At 48.3% G+C, this 21,991-nt stretch overlaps 1 protein-coding gene across 1 annotated transcript; it reads left to right on the top strand.

Moving 5' to 3' along the window:
- Positions 1-7,588: 7,588 nt before the first annotated feature.
- LOC116524057 (TNF receptor-associated factor 1-like) lies at positions 7,589-20,263 on the top strand. Its single transcript, XM_032239153.1, has 5 exons — positions 7,589-7,964; positions 8,015-8,021; positions 9,322-9,499; positions 16,798-16,943; positions 19,705-20,263. The coding sequence occupies exons 1-5, from the start codon at positions 7,602-7,604 to the stop codon at positions 19,923-19,925; spliced, it is 915 nt and encodes a 304-aa protein (XP_032095044.1). The 5' UTR covers positions 7,589-7,601; the 3' UTR covers positions 19,926-20,263.
- The last annotated feature ends 1,728 nt before the right edge of the window (positions 20,264-21,991 follow it).

Here is a 21,991-nt window from a genome sequence, read left to right as displayed (position 1 = left end):
CAGGATAAGATCAACGAATGATTTTGTGCTTTGTTTATTTATTTATTTATTTAGATTATTCATATCCTGCCTGTATTATTTTTACAAACTACTCAAGATGGCAAAAATTTCCACCACATCTTCCTCTCACTATTTACCCAATACCATGTACTGAGAGAGAGAGACTGAGCTAAAGTCACCCAGCTGGCTTTCATGCCTAAGGCGGGACTAGAACTCACAGTCTTTTGCTTTCCAACCAGGTGTCTTAACCACTAGACCAGTGATGGCTAACCTTTTTGTCCTCGTGTGCCCACACCCACAATGCAATGCGCCCAGCTCCCCTGCGCATGCGCATGTGACCACCACCACCCCTGTGCTCCTGCCGCCCCCGCTGCGCAAAATTTTTAGCAACCGGTTCTCTGCCCGATTGCTGGGCAGGCGTAGCCATGGTGGGGGTGGCCTACTCGGCCTCCTGCACCATGACAGGGGTGTGCATTGTCACCCTTCCCAGGCTCCGGAGGCTCATGACTCCGAGAGGGCGAAAATCACTTCTCCTGGGCTCCAGAAGCCAGAAACAGGCCCAATTCCAGAACTTGTGGGAGGCCCATTTTTCATCCTCCCAAAGTATCCACGTGGGCCTTGACTTACCTGGCATCCAAAATGGGCTCCGTGGAGAATCCTGGGACCAAAAGGGAGCACGGGGGGGGGGGGCGCACTGCACCCCCCGTGAATGCGAGTGCATCTCCCCCATGTGCTGCAGGGACCCGAAAATCAGCTAGCCAGCGGAGCTGAGCTAGGTGACTTCTCACGTGCCCGCAGAGAGGACTCCGTGTGCCATCTGTGGCACGCTTGCCATAGGTTCGCCATCTTGCCACTAGACTAATTGCCCTGGTGTGTCTGTGTCTGTGTTTGTGAGTGAATGAGTGAATGAGTGACTTGGCAAGAATGCAGAAATGGTTTGCCAGATCATTCTCCTCCTGTAACGGTTTTCTGGATGAGCCTCAAGCTCTGGGATTTCTTGAATTCTTCCACCTCAACTACCAAGTAGATGCAACACAACTCTAAATCTTCTCCAGGAGTTGGCTGAAGTGGCAAAATTGAAGTGGATACTTCGATTAAAGAAAATAACTTTAGTTTCCACATGGAAACCGCTTCTGAACTTCATGCTTGATGTGGAAAAGAATGAATATCTGACTGAGTTTTACCGATGAGATTGATAGATCTTTACAGAAATGGCTTGTTCATACTATTATGAAAAAGCAAAAAGCTGTGATTGGATCTTAATTCCTTATTTTACTGTAACAGAGAGAGTGGAAGTCAATGGGTTTTTCCCCCTTTTTTTCTCTTTCTTATCTTTCCTCACCTCTCTTTCCCTTCCCCGCCCCCACTGCTTTCCTATTTAGTTTGTATTCTGTATTTTATAACACTTTATAATTCAATAAAAGGTGTTGACAGATAATTCAATCTTCTCCAAACCCTTCTAATGTCTTGAGACCAGAGGCCTCAAGATTCCCTGGCACTCTTCATCCAGTTCTCCGCTACCAAGTGGAGGATAGTCAACTCAGGCTGGGGTGGAAGATAGTCAACTCAGGCTGGGGTTCAGTGACAAACAGCCCTACCTACTTAACATCTTATAGCAGAACAGAAGACTGGTTTCTTTCAAACTGAGCTTTCCAGAGTCTCAAAAATGAACCAACCAGGAGCCTCAAAAAGGCAGCCTGGTTCTTCCAGGCAGGCTTCAGCCCAAATGGAGTGATGTTGTTGTATGGATTGGGGAGATGCTACAAGTGTTTTTGAGAAGTCCTCACTTGCTCCTACAACCTTAGAAATGATTCTCTTTTGCCCTGACCTCTGAGAAGACCCTCTGGGACACCTTGTCCAAAAATTGCTTTTTTTTTTTTCAAAAGGTAACTGGACTTTCTTGGGTTTTTTTCTTTGAGAACATTTCACTTCTCACCCTAGAAGTTTCTTCAGTTCAGAAGTGAAACGTTTTCAATGGGAAAAAAAAATCAAGAAATTCCAGTTGCCCTTTGGAAAAAGCAGCTTTGGGACAGCCATAACCTGGATGGTTGAGAATCTCCATAAAGCCCTGAGCCACCTTGTGTATCTGATTCTTAATTCTTCCTCCCAAAACCCCAAAACACCCCACTAATATCTTTTTAAGAACTCACCACACATTTTACCCCTGGGGCTTCCCTGAGAAGTCTGGTTCTGACTGCTGAAAAAAATTCCCCTCACCCCCAAATGTGGTATCATCTAGTGACCTAATGAGTGGAAAAAAAAATGTCTGAGGCGTCAGGGGAAGGAGAAGAAAAGGGGCATATGATTATGTGATAGGCAAAAACCTGGGGGAAGTCCAGGAAACTCAATTCACCTCATTCAAGGAGAGAGTCAGGGCTGTGCAGTTCTGCTGAGATGGTCATTTTAAAGGTATTAATAAAATTATTGGGTCTGTATGGGTAGTCCTCATTATAAGAACCCAATTGGGGCCAACATATCTGTGGCGAGGGAGGGAGGGAGGGAGGAAAGAAGGAAGGAGCAAGAAAGCAAGGAAGAGGAGGGAGGGAGGAAGGAGAAAAAGAAGAAAGGAAGGAAAGAGAGAGAAAAAGAAAAAAGAAAGAGGGAGGGAGGAAAGAAAGATGGAAGGAAGGAAGAAAAGGAAGAAAGAAAGAGAAAGTAGGGAGGGAGGGAGGAAGAAGGGAGGGAAGGAAAAAAAGAAAAGAAGGAAAGAAAGAGGGTTGGAAGGAGGAAAGAAAGACTGGAAAAGAAATTAATTTATAAAATTTAGATAAATTTTTATTGCCCATGTTGCAGTTAAGAGTTAGTAGAAAAGGGCTATTGCAAGGAGGGAGGGAAAAAAGAAGAAAGAAAGAAAGTCAGAAAGAAAGAAGGGAGGAAGGAAGAAAGGAAGGAGAAAAAAGAAGAAAAGAGAGAGAAAAGAAAAAGAAAGAAAGACAGAAAGGTTGAAGGAAGAAAGAAAGGCAGGAGGAAGAAGAGAAAAAAGGAGAAAAAAGAAAGAAACAAAAAGAAAGAAGAGGGAGGGAGGGAAAAAATAAAAGAAAAAGAAAGGAAAGAAAGAAAGAAAAAGAAAGAAAGAAAGAGTGAGGAAGAAAAAGAAAGGAAAGAAGGAAAGAAAGAAAGAGAGAGAGAGAGAGAGAGAAAGAAAGAAAGAAAAATTATTTTAGCAAATTTAGGTACTGCCCATGTCACTCTTGCGATGACTTGGAAATTTTAGAAAAGTTTTATGGGGTTCTTCAGTTCTGAGAATGTTTTTACAGAAAATGCAATTACCAACTATTGAGAGAGGATTAAGTTTTCTGAATCTGCAGTTATATCCTCAAGCTTAGCTATTGTCTATTATTAAATAGTGGGATTGCATATTTGATATTAATTTTCCAATTTAGGCAGCTTTAGTACGTATATCCATAAATAGCACCTTTGGCTGAGTGGAGAGTATTAGGATCTAAATACAATAGAACTGTAGTATCCCGGGAAACAATTGTATCAGTTACACAGTTATGGAACGGAATGTCTAATAAAAACAGATGCAATCCTTTTTCCCATGCTAGGTTGATTTTATGGAGAAATCCAACATTAAAACTGGGGGGGGGGGGGGGGGATTGTGATCTAGAAAAAAAATGGATGAAAGCAATGTCCACATATATGGATTCTCTCCATCTGTCCCTAATCTGGTCTTCCAATGATTGCACCCATTGCCACTGTAACTGAGTCCTTCCCCCTTATTGCTGGTTGTCCTTTTATTCACTTTCCTCCCATGGTTTCCAGCATCAGAGCCTCCTCCAAAGAGTTGGGTGTTTGCATCTGAGTCCAAAGTAGAATCATTTGATCCTGCTCATTTGTGCTTCAAGGGAGAACTCCAAGTTGATTTATTTAATGATACGTTGGTTGGCTGGTTGGCTGGCTGGTTTCTTTCTTTCTTTCTTTCTTTTCTTTTCTTCTTCTTTCTTCTTCTTCTTCTTTCTTTCTTTCTTTCTTTCTTGTTCTTATTTATCCATCTATCATCTATCTATCTGTCTGTCTGTCTGTCTGTCTGTCTATCATCTATCTATCTATCTATCTATCTATCATCTATCTATCTATCAATCTATTTATTTATCTATCTACCTATCTATCATCTATCTATCTATCTATCTATCTATCTATCTATCTATCTATCTATCATCTATCTATCTATCTATCCATCTACCTACCTACCTAGCTACCTACCTACCTAGCTACCTACCTACCTACCTACCTACCCACCCACCCACCCACCCACCCACCCATCCATCCATCCATCTATCCATCTATCTATCTATCTATCTATCTATCTATCTATCTATCTATCTATCTATCTATCTATCATCTATGTATCTATCTATCTATCTATCTATCTATCTATCCATCTACCTACCTACCTACCTACCTACCTACCTACTTACCTATCTATCTATCTATCTATCTATCTATCTATCTATCTATCTATCTATCTATCTAGCGAGGCTGTCCATAGTGAGGAGTCCAATACAGGTAGTCCTTGACTTACAACAGTTCAGTTCATCTCAGGGGCTGCCACAATGAAGAGGGAGTCAAGTACCTGAGGGCAGGACAAGAAGCAATGGGTGGAAACTAATCAAGGAGAGAAGCAACTTAGAACTGAGGAGAAATTTCCTGACAGTTAGAACAATGAATCAGTGGAACAACTTGCCTCCAGAGGTTGTGAATGCTCCAACGCTGGAAGTCTTTAAGAAGATGTTGGATAGCCATCTGTCTGGAACGGTATAGGGATTCCTGCCTAGGCAGGGGGTTGGACTAGAAGACCTAGAAGGTCCCTTCCAACTCTGATATTCTATTCTATTTAGTGACCATTCTAAGTTATAACGGCACTGGAAAAAAGTGACTTATGACCATTTTTCACACTTATAACCATTGCGGTATCCCCATGGTCACATGATTTCCATTCGGATGGTTGACAACTGACTCACATTTATGACGGTCGCAGTATCCCGGGGTCACGTGATCTCCTTTTGTGATCTTCTGCCAAGCAAAGTCAGTGGGAAAACCAGATTCATCTAGCAACCGGGTTACTAATTTAAGAACGGCAGTGATTCACTTAACCAATGGGCCGAGAAAGGTCGTAAAATGGGGCAGGATTCACAAATTTCCCACCTAGCCACATAAATTGCTACAGGGCAACCTGTGGCATAGTTCAGAGGTGTCAATATTCTTCCCGTCCTGCTTCTTTGAAGTCCAACTTTCCATTTCAGGAAGTGTCCCAGAGAAGACCATGACTCCGATGTTTTGATGTTAGTAGCTTATCTTTTGTTTGAACAATTGTTTTGCTTCCCAGCTGCAGCAGAACGACCTCTTCTGAATATTTAAAAGAGAAGGAAATTGAGCCACTCATCCATTTTGACAAGGTGGGTTTCACGTCATGTTTTATAATTGTTGTGGTGTGTGGGTGTGGGTGTGTGCGCGCGCGCACGTGTAAAGATCCTTGACTTACAACAGTTCATTTAGGGACTGTTCAAAGTTACAACAGCACTGGAAAAAAGTGACTTTTTTAATCTTAATTCTTTTTTTTAACAAACAAAAACCAACAAAAACACATACAACCTTCTTCCATTTCATACGGCGTGTCGTTTGGTCACGAGATTTTGTGCGTCCTTTCCCTGGTCCCCGCGTACAATTATATATCGAATCACAAATTGTTCATTAGATAAACATGAGTACATTATTGTCGTACGTCAATTTTTCAACTGTAATTATTATCCCTTAATTTTAAACAAGATATTCTGAATATTGAATCCATACGTACATCATTTTGCATCAGTAGATCAACTCCAATTATTATTCCTACGTTTTAAACAACAGTTCATTTAAGGACTGTTCAAAGTGACAACAGCACTGAAAAAAGTGACTTATGACCGTTGCAGCATCCCCATGTTCACCTGTTCTACATTCGGATGCTTGGCAATGGATCCATACTTAGGACGGTTGCTGCTAAGTCCTTGTGTCTATGACTGTGCACTTCCTGTCATCCGTGAAGCACTCCTATTGGCTCCAGTACGCTGTCTGACTGGTGGGAGAATCCGAGGTGCCCCATTGGCTAATAGTCTGACAGCTCAGTGTATAAAAGAGCTGTCAGATGGCAAGTGTTCTTGTTGTTACTGTTCCAGTTGTGATTAAAGCAGTTCAAGCAAATCTGTCTCCGGGTCTTCCCTCAAAGCTCAGTTCTGAGCAGTTACTGTGTCCCCGGGGAGGGGAGGGGAGGGTGTTTCATGTGATCCCCTTTTGTGACCTTCTGACAAGCAAAGTCAATGGGGGAAGCCAGATTTGCTTAACAACGGTGTGACTAATTTAACAACTGCAGAGATTCACCTATCAAATGTGGCAAGAAAATGGGACAGAACTGGCTTAACAAATTTCTCCCTTAGCGAGATACATTTTGCACTCATTTGTGGCCATAAGTTGAAAACTACCTGTATCTCACTCAGCAGCAGAAGTTTCTGACTCAATTGTGATCATAGGTTAAGGACTATCTCTGCAGAGGTGAAATTTGGCAGGTTCCAACAGATTCTGGAGAACCCGTAGCAGAAATTTTGAGTAGTTCGGAGAACCGGCAAATGCCACCTCTGGCTGGCCCCAAAGCGGGGTGGGAATGGGGATTTTGCAGTATCCTTCCCCCAGGAGTGAGGAGGGAATGGGGATTTTGCAGTATCCTTCCCCCAGGAGTGAGGAGGGAATGGAGATTTTGCAATATCCTTCCCCCAGGAGTGAGGAGGGAATGGGGTTTTTGCAGTATTCTTCCCCCAGGAGTGAGGAGGGAATGGGGGTTTTGCAGTATTCTTCCCCCAGGAGTGAGGAGGGAATGGAGATTTTGCAGTATCCTTCCCCCAGGAGTGAGGAGGGAATGGGAAATTTGCAATATCCTTCCCCCAGGAGTGGGGAGGGAATGGAGATTTTGCAGTATCCTTCCCCCAGGAGTGAGGAGGGAATGGGATTTTGCAATATCCTTCCCCCAGGAGTGAGGAGGGAATGGGGGTTTTGCAGTATCCTTCCCCCAGGAGTGAGGAGGGAATGGAGATTTTGCAGTATCCTTCCCCCAGGAGTGAGGAGGGAATGGGGATTTTGCAATATCCTTCCCCCAGGAGTGGGGAGGGAATGGAGATTTTGCAGTATCCTTCCCCCAGGAGTGAGGAGGGAATGGGGATTTTGCAATATCCTTCCCCCAGGAGTGAGGAGGGAATGGGGGTTTTGCAGTATTCTTCCCCCAGGAGTGAGGAGGGAATGGGGTTTTTGCAGTATTCTTCCCCCAGGAGTGAGGAGGGAATGGAGATTTTGCAGTATCCTTCCCCCAGGAGTGAGGAGGGAATGGGAAATTTGCAATATCCTTCCCCCAGGAGTGGGGAGGGAATGGAGATTTTGCAGTATCCTTCCCCCAGGAGTGAGGAGGGAATGGGGAGTTTGCAATATCCTTCCCCCAGGAGTGGGGAGGGAATAGGGATTTTGCAGTATCCTTCCCCCTGCCAAGCCCACTACGCCACACCCACCATGCCACACCCAAAGAACCGGCAGGAAAAAAATTGAATCCCACCACTGACTATCTGTACTAGCTTATTATGGGCATGAACAGGCTGGAATCCAAGTTGGCTGGGCTGACTCTACATGACTTGTGTTTGTTGGTTGACTTCCATTCTTTACAGATGCCCGGTGGACAAGTGGAAGGAATCGTGCCATCTCAGCACCCGCTGCTTTGTAACACCCTGCCCCAGTTTGTGGGTCTGGACTTCCCCCTGGACCATCTGCTGGAGCAGATAAGGCCGGACCTGAAAATCAGGCAGCAGGTGGCTGAGTTGGAATCCCGCCAGAAGACCTTGGAGAACATTGTCTCAGTTCTGAGCCGGGAGCTGGCCAGAAAAGAAGTGTCCCCTGATGTCCGAATTGGAGAAGCTCTGGCCAGGATCCTCTGCCTGGAGGAGAAAGTAAGAGACGCCTTTTGGAAAGATCTCATGTCTCCCATGAGAACTTATAGAGTGGAGGTGGGGAATGATTGGCCCTTTTATAACTTGTGGACTTCAACTCCCAGAATTCCTCAGCCAGCCATGGCTATCTCAGGAATTCTGGGAGTTTGTCCACAAGTTACCTTCTTCTTTTGTGACACATCCATCATGGGACATTGGCGCTCATGTTGGCAATCCCATTTTTATCAACAGCCGCATGAAAAAGTGCCATTGAGTTTTGTCCAAACCTGCCCCTTAGATTTTGAAGCCATGATCTTCTTCTGCCAGGACCTCATTTGCCTTTGTTGGAAGAAATGTCCATCTGGAGTCAGTTCCAAGTGGGGGAGAAAGACACTGGAAACATGCTTGGAAAGGTGGTTTAATGGTGGACAGGACCACGTGGTTTGAAATCCCGGGCAAAAAAAGAGCACCTGGGTGAGAGAGAGAGAGAGAGAATTATACCCTCTGTTGGGCTTTGAACCTGCTTTCTGTTCCGGTGGCAAGAAATGTATCCTGATTGGTTGTCAGACTCCTATGGGGCAGAGGTGGTGTTCAGCAGGTTCTGACCAGTTCTGGAGAACCGGTAGCAGAAATTTTGAGTAGTTCGGAGAACCGGTACATACCACCTTTGACTGGCCATGGCCCCATCTATTCTCTGCCTCCCGAGTCCCAGCTGATCGGGAGGGAATGGAGATTTTACATATTTTTCCCCTGCCACACCCACCAAGCCACGGCCACAAAACCGGTAGTAAAAAAAATTGAATCCCACCACTGCTATGGGGCCATGCAGGGGTAACTTTGTAGGTTGTCTCAAGTCCCAGGCTTGGTTGACTCTTGCTGGGTGATAGTCACGAAGAGGCTTTGACCAATTCCTATTATGGCTTAATGGCTTTGTCCTGGTTTGGATCTTGAGTGAAGGCTAATCCTATCACCCTGGAGCGGAAGGTCTTTTGTCTTGTAGATAAGGTGTCCAAAGCATGCACACACCCGATTCCCCCCCTCCAAATCCAATGTGTGCACGGCCCCTGTGCATGCACCCCACCCTGCATGCACGCGTGTGTGGCTCCCTAAATGTGTCTGTGCTCCCCACATGCACCATGCTCCCCCCATGCACCCCACACACACCCTGCACCTGAAGACCACCGGGCCGGTGGGTGGCACCCACGCATGCGCGGTGGAACTGAACTGGGGCGACGGCCATAGCTTCGCCATCACCACTTTATACTTTTTCTGTTCCATAGTTATTATCATTCACTTGTCTCTGTGAAGTAATACAATGTCAGGTGACTGAATTTAACTGAAGGTATTTTTCTTAAATGTTTCCACGTTTTCCTTCCAGGTAGAACAGCAAGATTCACTCTTGGCTCTGAAAGATGTGATGATCAGCAGCTTGGTGTCCCGGATCCAGGCCCTGGAACACACCAGCTACGATGGGTGTTTCCTCTGGAGGGTCCCCAGGGTGGGGCTTCGAATGCAGGAAGCTCAAACCGGCAAACGGCCTGCCCTTTATTCCCCCCGTGAGTGACCAAAGAGGGATGTGAATGGAAAGGGGGAAATTGACTTGCTAGAACAAAAATCTCTGCTTGGTGGCTGTGGAGATTCTCCGTCATCCAGGTTATTGTTGTCTCAAAGGTGCTTTTTTTTTTCCAAAAGTCAAGTGGATTGTTGTTTTTCTTGAGGAAGAAAAAGACATTTCACTTCTCATCCAAGAAATTTCATCAGTTCTGATGGAAGGGGGATGGAAGGATAGGTACCCGGCCAGAGGTGGCATTCAGCAGATTCTGAACCAATTCTGGAGAACCGGTAGCGGGAATTTTCAGTAGTTCAGAGAACTGGCAAATACCTCCTCTGGCTGGCCCCGCCCCCATCTATTCTCTGTCTTCCGAGTCCCAGCTGATCAGGAGGGAATGGAGATTTTGCAGTATCCTTCCCCTGCCACGCCCACCAAGCCATGCCACGCCCACCAAGCCACGCCCACAGAAATGATAGTAAAAGATTTTGAATTCCACCACTGGTACCGGCCATTGAGACTGACAGCAGGGGATGGAAAGATAATTCTGATAGGAGGATGGGGGGGGGGGGGGAGAAACAGAAGGATTATATTTCTTTGCAATGCTACTCCTTCCATTCCCCTCACCTGCAATCCTATCAGAAGCAGAGGGCAAGACAAGAAACAATGGATGGAAACTAATCAAGGAGAGAAGCAATCTGGAATTAAGGCGAAACGTCTCAACAGTGAGGACAATTAAGCAGTGGAAACAGCTTGCCTTCAAAAATCATGGGGCCTTCATCACTGGAGGTTTTTAAGAAGACAGCCACTTGTCTGAAATGATATAGGGTCTCCCGCTTGAGCAGGGGGTTGGACTAGAAGACCTCCCATGTCCCTTCCAGCTCTATTTTATTCTTTCCTTCCATCTCCTCGCCATCCAGCCTCCACTGTCAGTACCTATCCTTCCATCCCCCATGCCATCAGAACTAATGAAGCTTTTTGGATGAGAAGCAAAATGTTTTCTTCTTCCTCCTCTTCAAGGAAAAAACAGTCCCGTTACCTTTCAAAGAAAAATGCACCTTTCAGATGCCGGCTTTGTGGTTGACTTTCTGACTACAGTATCATTTTTGTGGGCTTGCACTATGGCGAGGCACAGAAAGATCCAGCATGGGCATCCTGATGAGACTGTAAAACTTGCAAATGCCTGGCCCTATTCAGAAGTAGGCACTATGGGACGCTGTCAGACACGTTGTTGATGCCACCGGGGTTGAAGAGCCTAGGAAGGAAGGAAGGAAGGAAGGAAGGAAGGAAGGAAGGAAGGAAGGAAGGAAGGAGAAGAAGGGAAGGAAGGAAAGAAGGAAGAAAAGAAGAAAGGAAAGACAAAAGATGGTAAAGGGAAGAGAAAGAGAGAGGAAGGAAGGAAGAAAGGAAAGAAAGAGAAAAGATGGAGAAGAACAGAAGAGGGAAGGAAGGAAAGAAGGAAAGAAAGAAAAAGATGGAGAAGAAGGGGAAAGAAGGGGAAGAAGGAAGGAAAGAAAGAAGGAAGGAAAGAGAAAAGATGGGGAAGAAGGGAAGGAAGGAAGGAAAGAAGAAAGAAAGAGAAAAGATGGGGAAGAAGGGTGGGATAGGAAGGAAGGAAGGAGAAAGGATGGAGAAGGAAGGAAGGAAGAAGGAAAGAGAAAATATGGGGAAGAAGGGAAGGAGGAGGAAGGAAGGAAAGAAAGAGAAAAGATGGGGAAGAAGGGGTGGGGGAGGAAGGAAGGAAGAAGAAAAAATGGAGAAGGGGAAGGAAGGAAGGGAGAGAAAAGATGTAGAAGAAGGGAAGGGAAAGAAGGAAAGAGAAAGAAAAAGGGAAAGAAAGGGAGGGAGGGAGGGAAGGAGAAGGAAGGAAGGAAGGAAGACAGATGCTGGGAAGCAAAAGTGCTTGTTCTATTATTGTGTTTATTTCCAAAGTTACATCTGGGACCCACAGTGTTGAATACTAGCGCGGGAAATACAAGCGCGCGAACAAGGACTCTTCCTGATTGGCTCCCGGGCAGAGCCGGCTCAATCCTCGCCCTGATTGGTCGGGCTACAAAGGACTCTTCCTGATTGGTTCCCGGCAGAGCCGGTCCAATCCTCGCCCTGATTGGTCGAGCTACTCGACGCCCATTGGTCCCTCACTCAAACCTGGGGGTATAAATGTAGGGCGCGAAATACGTCTCGTTGAATCGTTTCCACTATGAGCTGAATAAAGTCACTTTCCTCATACTCTTGTCGCGTCCTTCCCCTTCGCCCAAGATGTAAAACTGGCGACGAGGATGGATTCCGATTCCCGCGACCACGAAGAAGAACAGCCAGCTGCCACCGCGTCTGAACCAGCCAGAACGCTATCGTCAGACCGAGAACTCCGGCAGCGAACGCGAATTTTTCTTCGTCCTTCCTCTCCCCTCTCCGGCCCCACACCACGATGGCGTCATCGCTTCCTCCTTTCGCGCCATTCGGCGGAGCCACCGGAGAATCATGGGACGGATTCATGGAGCGGTTCGAGTGTTACCTGATCGCTTCGAAAAACCAGGCTCAGACCGATGAGGAGAAATGCAGCTTCTTCCTGTCCTGCTGTGAGCCGTCCATGTTCGCCTCTGCGAGAGCCCTGGCCGCCCCGAGGCCAGCATACAAACTTGGGTGGGCCGAGCTGATGTCCAGGCTGAGGAACCACTACGCTCCCTCACCCTCTTTATTTGCACGCCGTTTCGCTTTCCGCCGCCGAGTACAAAGGGCTAATGAATCCATTAGCAAATTTCTGGAGGCCTTGCGCACTGTGGCCGCCCAGTGCGATTTTGCAGACCTGGAGGAAAACCTTGCGGAGCAATTTGTGTGCGGGTCCGCGACGCACACTTACGCGGCCGATTGCTCCGGAATCACAAGATTACCCTGATGCAAGCCGTGGAAATAGCGCGAGCCGCCGAACTCTCCGAGCAATCCACGGCCGACATGGAACGCCTCCAGCTAAACCCCCCCGCACAAACCGTCGCGGGGCCGCTCGCCCAGACGAACCTCGTCGACGACCTCTCCCTGCCGAAAACGAGGAGGAGGAGGAGGAGGAAATCGTCGGCCAGATGAGGCTGCAGCCCAAACGGAGGCCACCCCAGCAACCACCGGCACCCGTTCAGCCGGCCTCAAACGCACCTTGCCGCGGATGCGGCGGCCGCCACAGCCGCACAGCCTGCCCGTACCGTTCTGCCGTCTGCCGCCGTTGCCAAGAAGGACACCTCGCCAGAGTATGCCGGGCTCCCCTGCCAGCCCCGTCGTTTATGCAGCCCAGCGACCAGCGCCCGGCACCACCACGCCGCCAGCAGCCGCGTTCCGCGAGGCGCACTGAGGACTGCCACTCAACCTACCAGCCCCCCAGCACCGACTGCGTGGTCTACCAGGCATCCCCCGTTCCCGCCGGCCACCGGAAAATAGCACCGCCGTCCGTCTCGAAGGTCAGCTTTGCCAAATGGAGGTGGACTCCGGTTCATCCCGTTCTCTCCTATCTTGGGCTTTGTTCTCCCGCCTTTGCCCCGGGGTCCCCCAGAGAAAGCTGCGCCCCGCCAGGGTCTCCCTCCTAGATTACCAGGGAAATGGGATTCCCACAGCTGGGTTATACCACATCCGGGTGGAATATGGAAATTTTAAAGGGAAACTCCCAGTTTAGTCGTAAGGAACAACCTGCCCGCTCTCCTGGGGTTAGAATGGTTCTCGCGCTTTGGGCCTCACCATAGAAGGGGTACACAGGGTAGTTTCCCTCCCCGTAGATAGCGTCCTAGACGAGTTCTCAGATGTGTTCGACGGGAAATTGGGTTGTTACAAGGGTACCCCCATTTCTCTCTGCCTCGATCCTCAGCGCCCCGGTTAGGCTAAAGGCACGCAGGGTCCCTTTCGCATTGAGAGCAAAGGTAGATGCGGAACTCGATAAGTTAATTGAACAAGGGGTACTCGAGCCCGTAGATCACGCCCGCTGGGAAACCCCCATAGTCCTCCCGGTCAAACCCGACGGATCGGTGAGAATATGTGCCGACTACAAGTCGACCATCAATTTGGCCCTACAGGCAAACCCGTATCCGGTTCCCGTAGTACAGCACCTACTCCACTCCTTAGGACAGGGCCGCATTTTCGCTAAGCTAGACATGGCACAGGCCTACCAGCAGCTTCCCGTAGACGACGATGCGGCTACAGCCCAGACTATCGTCACCCACCGCGGAGCTTTCCGTTGCCGCCGTCTGCAATTCGGCGTCTCGGTCGCCCCTGGGATTTTCCAGAGCCTCATGGAGCGGTTGCTCCACGGGCTCCCAGGCGTCGTTCCCTACTTCGACGACGTCCTGGTCGCAGCCCCCAGCCACTCGGAGCTCCTGAAAACGCTGCGGGAGGTCCTCACACGTTTCAGGGAGGCGGGACTGAAATTAAAGCGCAGCAAATGCGAAATTGCAGTTCCCAAAGTTGAATTCCTGGGGTTCCTCATTGATGCCCAAGGCATCCACCCACTCCTTCCAAAGTTGCCGCCATCAAAAATGCACCCGCACCCACCTCTAGGGCGGAGTTACAAGCATTCCTGGGGCTCTTAAATTTCTACGCCCCTTTTATCCCCCACAAGGCGTCACTAGCTGAGCCGCTACACCGTCTACTTGACCGGTCAGCAGCCTGGAAATGGGGTAGCCGTGAAGCGCACGCGTTCGCGGCTATAAAGGATATTTTAACTTCATCGGCAGTCCTAATCCAGTACAGCGATAGGATGCCGCTAATTCTGACTTGCGATGCCTCCCCCTATGGCGTAGGGGCGGCTGAGCCACGTCCTCCCAAACGGCTCAGAAGCCCCCATAGCCTTCTATTCCCGGACACTCTCCTCCACGGAGCGGAACTACAGCCAAATCGATAAAGAAGCCCTGGCTGCAGTGTCCGGCATTAAGCGGTTCCATGACTACCTTTATGGTAGAAAGTTCACCCTAGTCACGGATCACAAGCCCCTCCTGGGGCTACTGGCGGTGACAAGCCGACTCCCCCCATCTTGTCCCCCCGCATGACACGCTGGACAGAGTTCCTAACGGCGTACTCGTATACGTTGTTATAACCGTCCGGGCAAACAGCTAGGACACGCAGACGCCCTGAGCCGCTGCCCCCTGCCAGAGACGGACACAGCCCACGTGCCCGCGCTCTGTTCTGTCCATTGCCGAATCCGACCTCCCCGTTTCTGCCACGGACGTGGCAGCCTGCACAAAGGCTGACCCCGTCCTATCTCAGGTCGCTTCATGGGTTTTGAGGGGGTGGCCCACGGAAAAGGTAGCGGAACACTTCCGCCCATTCAAAGTGCGACAGGCCGAACTCGCCCTTCACGGGGGTTGCCTTGTCTGGGGGATAGGGTAGTGATCCCTACAGCCCTACGAGCACGAATCCTGCCCGCACTCCACAAAAACCACCCAGGCATAGCACTGAAAGCCTTAGCCCGTAGCTACGTATGGTGGCCCTTGTTAGACACAGAAATCGCAGACTACGTAGGCCGATGCAGGATCTGCCAAAACTCTAGGCCGAATCCCCCCATAGCCGCCCCTCGAGAGTGGGAGATCCCTAGAGGCCCATGGTCCCGTTTACACATCGACTTTGCCGGCCCCTTCCACGGCCGGAACTTCATGATAGTGGTCGATGCTTACTCCAAGTGGGTGGAGCTAGTAATCATGACCTCCACCACAGCAGAGAGTACAGTAAGGGCCCTCCGTAAGATGTTCGCTACCCATGGGTTACCGGATGTGATAGTCTCCGATAACGGGCCCCAGTTTACCTCCACCACGTTCCAAGAATTCCTGGCCGAACAGGGGATCAGACACGCGGCCACGGCCCCCTATCACCCAGCTAGCAACGGCCGGGCGGAGCGCGCAGTTCGCTCAGCAAAAGAAGCCTTGGGCCGCATGGACCAGGGCGACTGGCAAGAAAGAGTAGCGGCCTATCTCTTGAGCCAGCACTCCATACCCTGCCCAACGACCAACAAAAGTCCCGCGGAGCTCTTGATGGGTAGGAGATTGCGAACCCCCCTAGACAGGCTCCATCCACTTATTACGCAGGAGATCCGCCAAGCAACCTGGGGGCCCTTCCGTTCCACGCGTTTAAGTTAGGGAATCCTGTATGGGCCCGTTCCTTTTCCGGGGATCCACGGTGGGTTCCCGCAACCATCACAGCCTGACCGCCCCTGTTCCTTCAGGGTCGGCCTGGCCGACGGACACCATGGAGGCGACACGTGGACCAGTAAGGCGTGCTTCCCCTGCGGAAAGAGAGCCGGCCCTCCAGCTTCCCAGAATCTGCTCTCAACAGGAGCCACCCCCCAGTGACTCCTTTCCCACGGACCGTTTTCCACCCGGCGAACGGGGGTCAAGCCGTCGCGAACCTTCCGGGCAGCGCGACCCCAGCTGGTTACTCTTTTCCGCGGAGCCCTTCTCGAGACTCTGACCTACACCCCAACCAGACTGCACGGGGCCCTGCCAGACACCCCGTTGGCCACAGAGACGCCACCCCAGGGCGGGACGGACATCGTGCACCGGGACCCGGAGCCAGTGCCCTCTCGCGGGGCCGCGCCGTCGGCTCAAGCCCCCACCACGGACACGCCTACCGCCAGCGGTTTCCCCCCCCGTCGACGATCCTGCAACGGGTGAACCAACGGAGATCGGGACGAGAACGCCACCGTCCCGCCTACCTACAAGACTATGTTTGCCCCTCCTAAAGGAACTCTATGACTGGGGGGGGAGGGTGTTGAATACTAGCGCGGGAAATACAAAAGCGCTGCGAACAGGACTCTTCCTGATTGGCTCCCGGGCAGAGCCGGCTCAATCCTCGCCCTGATTGGTCGGGCTACAAAGGAATCTTCCTGATTGGTTCCCGGGCAGAGCCGTCCAATCCTCGCCCTGATTGTCGAGCTACTCGAACGCCCCATGGTCCCTCACTCCAAACCTGGGGGTATAAAATGTAGGGCGCGAAATACGTCTCGTTGAATCGTTTCCCACTATGAGCTGAATAAGTCACTTTCCTCATACTTCTTGTCGCGTCCTTCCCCTTCGCCAGATGTAAACACAGAATATCCCCTGGAATAGTAGAGGGCATCCTAGAGCTTTCAGTTTGTCCATGGCCAAATGCTATTGTCCCAGCTGCCATTTTATGGAGCAGGCAAATCCTTCTGGTGAAGGCACCCACAGAAATTAACTCTGAAGATTCCCATTTCCTTCGAAAGTTTATCCTGCAACAGAATCTACGAAGAGACCCGTCGGTATTATGTTCTTGCTGCTCTTAGCATCTCGTGTTTTCCTCTCCTTTGTGCTCCTCCAGCATTTATACCGCCCGCTATGGCTACAAGCTCTGCCTGAAGCTTTTCCTGAATGGAGATGGGGCTGGTGCTGGAACTCACCTTTCGCTCTTCCTGGTTGTGATGAAGGGAGAATACGATTTCCAGTTGAAATGGCCTTTCCAACATAGGTAGGATGAACTGGTGGTAAGGGGACATAGCATAGGAAGCTCTTTCCCTCCTCAATTCTCCTGGCTGTGGCTGCCACCCGTTTCTCCCAAACAGCAGCTACAAGTTCAAGAGGATTCTCAAAGTGCATACCAACTCTTTTTGGGAGAGTGCCATCCCAAAAAAAGGGAAATGGTGGCTCAGTGGCTAAGATGCTGAGCTTGTCGATCAAAAAAGTTAGCAGTTTGGAGGCTCGAATCCCTAGCACTGCATAACGGAGTGCGCTCCCGTTACTTGTCCCAGCTTCTGCCAACCTAGCAGTTCGAAAGCACGTAAAAAATGCAAGTAGAAAAATAGGGACCACCTTTGGTGGGAAGGTAACCAGAGTTCCGTGCGCCTTCAAAGTTTAGTTTATGCCGGCCACATGACCATGGAGACGTCTTCGGACAGTGCTGGCTCTTCGGTTTTGAAACGGAGATGATCACCACCCCCTAGAGTCGGGAACGACTAGCACGCATGTCATCCCAATCAGGTGCAAAAGTCCACATCCACTCTGCCTTGCTAGAATTAGATTTACATCCAGACCTCCACAGCTCTAAGCAGGGTGGATAAAAATCGGTGATTTTTTTTTAAAAAAAAAAAAATTAAAAAAAACTTTTTAAAAAATTCAAATCAGATTTGTTAAAATCCCAATTTATTTAACAAAATGTTTTGGAGTGAAAAAAATCTATCTAAAGATAGTTTCTACTTAAGATACGTAATAATTTAGTTTATTCAGCATGAAATGGAGCTTGGTTATGGAGCATGAGGCTGTATATTCTGCAATATTTACATTTTTGGTAAACTCATTCAAAGAATCTTAAGCTCTGCAAGCTGAGATAACCACGAAATAAATCATAAGACAAAGTTCAGGAATATTCCTTTATCCCATTGTTTCGCAAATCTATGTACACCACAAACTGTACGGCTGTTTGAAGAGAAATGCCTCTGTACCACCAGACTAAGTGTGAAGAGGAAGGGCAAGCAGTAAAAATGAAAGTGAAACCTTCTAAGCAGCTTATGAATGTAATATTAAAGAGCACCCGTCATTTCAGATTCATCATGGAAGCACCTGCTATCGGGCATCCACTCACCTGCTGCCTAACACGTCCCTCGCCTTATATTGTGTCGGTCCTGCATCACCAGCCTTCCAGTAAAATAAATTGCTTCTGCGCAAAATGGCGGCACTTATGGCACAGCAAATAAATCCGGTTCGGGGGAGAGATGGGGTGCCCAGCCAAGTTACTACCTACTCGGCCAAACCAGTCCAAACCAGTAGTAACCCACCTCCGCAGCTGCCCCATTAAAATGAATGAGACTGCGGGACAGAGATGACAGTTGCTCTTTAAAAATTATGATTTAAATCGAGTGGATTTAAATCAAGCCTTTTTCCTAGTGATTTAAATCAGCCCTGACACAAATCCACCCTGGCTCTAATTCAGTGTTTCTCAACCTTGGCAACTTGAAGATGTCCGGACTTAGCAGTTAGACTTATATACCGCTTCATAGGGCTTTCAGCCCTCTCTAAGCGGTTTACAGAGTCAGCATATCGCCCCCAACAACAATCCGGGTCCTCATTTTACCCACCTCGGAAGGATGGAAGGCTGAGTCCAACCCTGAGCCAGTGAGATTTGAACAGCCGAACAGCAGAACTGCAGTCAGCTGAAGTAGCCTGCAGTGCTGCATTTAACTACTGCGCCACCTCGGCTCTGGCGAATGCTGGCTGGGGAATTCTGGGAGTTGAAGTCCGGACATCTTCAAGTTGCCAAGGTTGAGAAACACTGCTCTAAATTCTGATAGTGTCTCTTAAACAGCCATGCCAGAAATATACACTTGTCGTGAGCGCACAGGAAATCCTTGACTTTTACAATAGTTCATTGAGGGAACCACTAGAAGTTACAGTAGCACTGAAAAAAGTGACTGATGACCATTTACAACCGTCGCAACATCCCCATAGTCACCTGATCCAAATTCAGACACTTGGCAACTGACTCGTATTTATGACGGCTGCAGTGTCCCGGGGTCATGTGATCACCTTTGGCGACCTTTTTATATGCAAAATCAATGGGGAAGCCAGGTTCACTTAGCAACTGTGTGACTAGCTTAACAACTGCAGTGATTCACTTAGGAACTGTGGCAAGAAAGGGTGAGGCCTATCTGTACTGATTATGCTTAAGCCCGTGCCAATGGATGGCCTTAGCTGGTAGAAGTCTGCAGATTTTCTGTCATGCAGGTTGTCCCAAAGGTGCTTTTTCAGGAGGCAACAGGATTTTCTGGTTTTTCTCTAAAAGGATGCAAATGACCAGCTCTCTGCAAGGAATATAAATCCTTCCATTCCCCACAATCCAGTCAGAGTTGAAGAAGCTTCTTGGATGAGAAGCAAAACATCTTCCAGAGGAAAAAAAAAACAAAGTTCAGTTGCCTCCTGAAAAAGCGCTTTGGGGCCTCAGCTGGTAGCTTTATGTAATAAGTGTTGGTACGAAGACAGTTGAGCCCTCAGGAACCCTGAAATGCTGGGTTCTAGAGCTGGTCCTTCTCCCACAAAATCACACCCCCACATTCTTGACTGCCTAAGCTAGTCCAGGTTACAAGTCATGGTCTGAAAGACCCAGAAAGTAGTCTGGCCTACAGACAAGGAGACGTGTGGCCCAGACCAATGCTATCTTAGTTTAGTGCACATAAATTGGTGCACATCATATAATACGCAAAATATAGTGCATATATTTCTCCCTCCTTTAAAATTTAGGTGACCTTCACTTTGTTGGATCAAGTCAACAACTGTCACATTTCCACCGTCTTCCGTTCCTTGGAGTCCTCGTGTTCATTCCAGCGGCCCATCAACGAAACCAACGTGGCCAGCGGCGTCCCTGAATTCTACCCCTTGAACTCACTCCACGAACCAGGTGCTGGCTACCTTCATAATGACATGTTAGCCATTCAGGCTGTGATTGACACAAAGGCTTAAACTAATGTGCGACCTTCATCTCAGATGTGAAGACCAAACTACCAACCCCAATGATGGGATGCTCCAGAATGTCTGTCAAAAGAAGAGGACACCGCTGCATTTAGGCGACAATTGAGGAAACTCTGCGGATCTTACTCAACCCCTTCTCTATTACCCATACAATAGCCCAGAGAGGTTGAAGGACTCCCTAAAATCTGTGTTCCCAATGCAAATTTGAATCCATTAATTTATTTTAAGATCTGCATACCACAACCAGATCAGTGGCAGGATTCAAAAAATTTTTACCACCGGTTCTGTGGGCATGGCTTTGTGGGCATGGCAGGGGAAGGATACTGCAAAATCCCCATTTCCTCCCCACTCCACTAACCTGCTTTCCAGCTCCGTTCTCCCGTTCAGGGCAACAAAAGATCAGCTGGGAGGCAGCGTGGGCGGGGCCAGCCTATTTGCTGGTTCTCCAAACTACTCAAAATTTCCGCTACCGGTTCTCCGGAACCGTCAGAACTGGCTGAATACCTCCTCTGAGCCGGATGGATATGCAGAACCCAAAATATGTTAAGAGTGAAAAGGAGATATAAACCTATTTCTAGTTTATAGATACAAATCCATTTCTAATGCTTGGAAAGGTAAAACTATTTCTTCTTCACATCCTTGGCAGAAGAGGTGGACCTATTGATGTTATGTTGATCATTAAATGTATTTGTCTTATTTCTTATTATGCATTGGTTTGGTTTTGTACTAATTTTTGTTATTACAGGCTGTCCTCAACTTACAACCACAACTGAGCCCAAAATGTATGTCGTTAAACGAGGCATTTGTTATGCGAGCTTTGTCCATTTCACGACCTTTCTTGCCACCGCTGTTAAGTGAATCACTGCAGGTGTTAAGTCATCTGGCTTCCCCATTGACTTTGGTTGTCAGAAGGTCGCAAAAGGGGATCACCTGATCCTGGAACACTGCAACCGTCATAAATATGAGTCAGTTGTCAAGCGTCTGAATTTTGATCACATGACCAAGGGGATACTGCAACGGTTGTAAGTGTGAAAAACGGTCTTAAGCCACTTTTTTCCAATGGTGTTGTAACTTCAAATGGTCACTAAATGAACTGTTGTAAATTGAGGACTACCTGTATTTATTATATTATTTTTCTTATTTGTTATTTTCTGATCGCTTTCTTTATGTGCCAACCAGCAGAGTTTTGATACAACCATTAAAAAGATTGCTTCAGCTTTTTAAACCCAGCAAAGTCAGATTTTTCTCTTCAATGGAAATCATGTTCTGAAGATCTGGGGTGGCATTGAAGACAGCTGAACCAGAGGTGATATTGTGCCAGTTCATACCAGTTCACCCGAATTGGTAGCGGAAATCGCGGGTGGCCCGGCCCACCCGCCCCAGCTCAGTGGCATCCCATTTAGGGCCCCTTTGTAGCTAAAGCACATGCGCAGAAGGCTGAGCGTGCACGCTCACATTTGCGAACTGGTAGAGAAGGTAAGTGAATACCACCTGAATCCATGCTGTTGTGAGACAGATCAATGGCGAAGGGATAATAAGGCAGATCTCGAAGAGTGGGACACAAGTTGTAGTGGTGTAATGGTTAATGTTTCCTTTACCATATTTCACGTGGAATTACTATAAATACGAGAACATACAAATACAAGTAGATAAATAGGATTCCCCGTTTGGTGGGAAGGTAAGAGAGTTCCGTGGGTCTTTGGTGCATAGCCAGCATGGCTATATGACCACAGGAATTTCTTCGGACAACGCTGGCTCCCTCGGCTAAGAAACGAAGATGAGCAGCCGTGCCGTAGAGATGGATATGACTGGACAGGGGAACCTTTACCTTTTTATATGTAGTCCTCGACCACAATTAAGTCTAAGCTTTATGCTGCTAAGCAAGAGTGTTGTTAAGTGAATGTTGTCCCATTTAACAACTGAAGTGAATCCCTTCAGTTGTTGAATTAGTGGCACAGATATTAAGTGGATATGGCTTTCACGTTGACTGTTTGTCAGAAGGTAACAAAAGTCAATCACATGATCCTGGGGCACAGCAAGCGTCATAAATATGAACC

Source organism: Thamnophis elegans, chromosome 2 (genome assembly GCF_009769535.1).
Source record: "Thamnophis elegans isolate rThaEle1 chromosome 2, rThaEle1.pri, whole genome shotgun sequence".
Taxonomy (NCBI): domain Eukaryota; kingdom Metazoa; phylum Chordata; class Lepidosauria; order Squamata; family Colubridae; genus Thamnophis; species Thamnophis elegans.
The sequence above is the reverse complement of the archived record's forward strand: the minus strand, read 5'-3'. Positions and strand labels throughout refer to the sequence as shown.

What these genes read in the sequence shown, in the direction of transcription:
- LOC116524057 (XM_032239153.1), top strand. Translation starts at nt 7,602, where the DNA reads ATGGGCATGAACAGGCTGGAATCCAAGTTGGCTGGGCTGACTCTACAT. An exon ending in GCCTGCCCTTTATTCCCCCC is followed by an intron (nt 9,500 to 16,797) that starts GTGAGTGACCAA and finishes GTGCTCCTCCAG; the next exon opens with CATTTATACCGCCCGCTATG. An exon ending in GAAATGGCCTTTCCAACATA is followed by an intron (nt 16,944 to 19,704) that starts GGTAGGATGAAC and finishes CCTTTAAAATTT; the next exon opens with AGGTGACCTTCACTTTGTTG.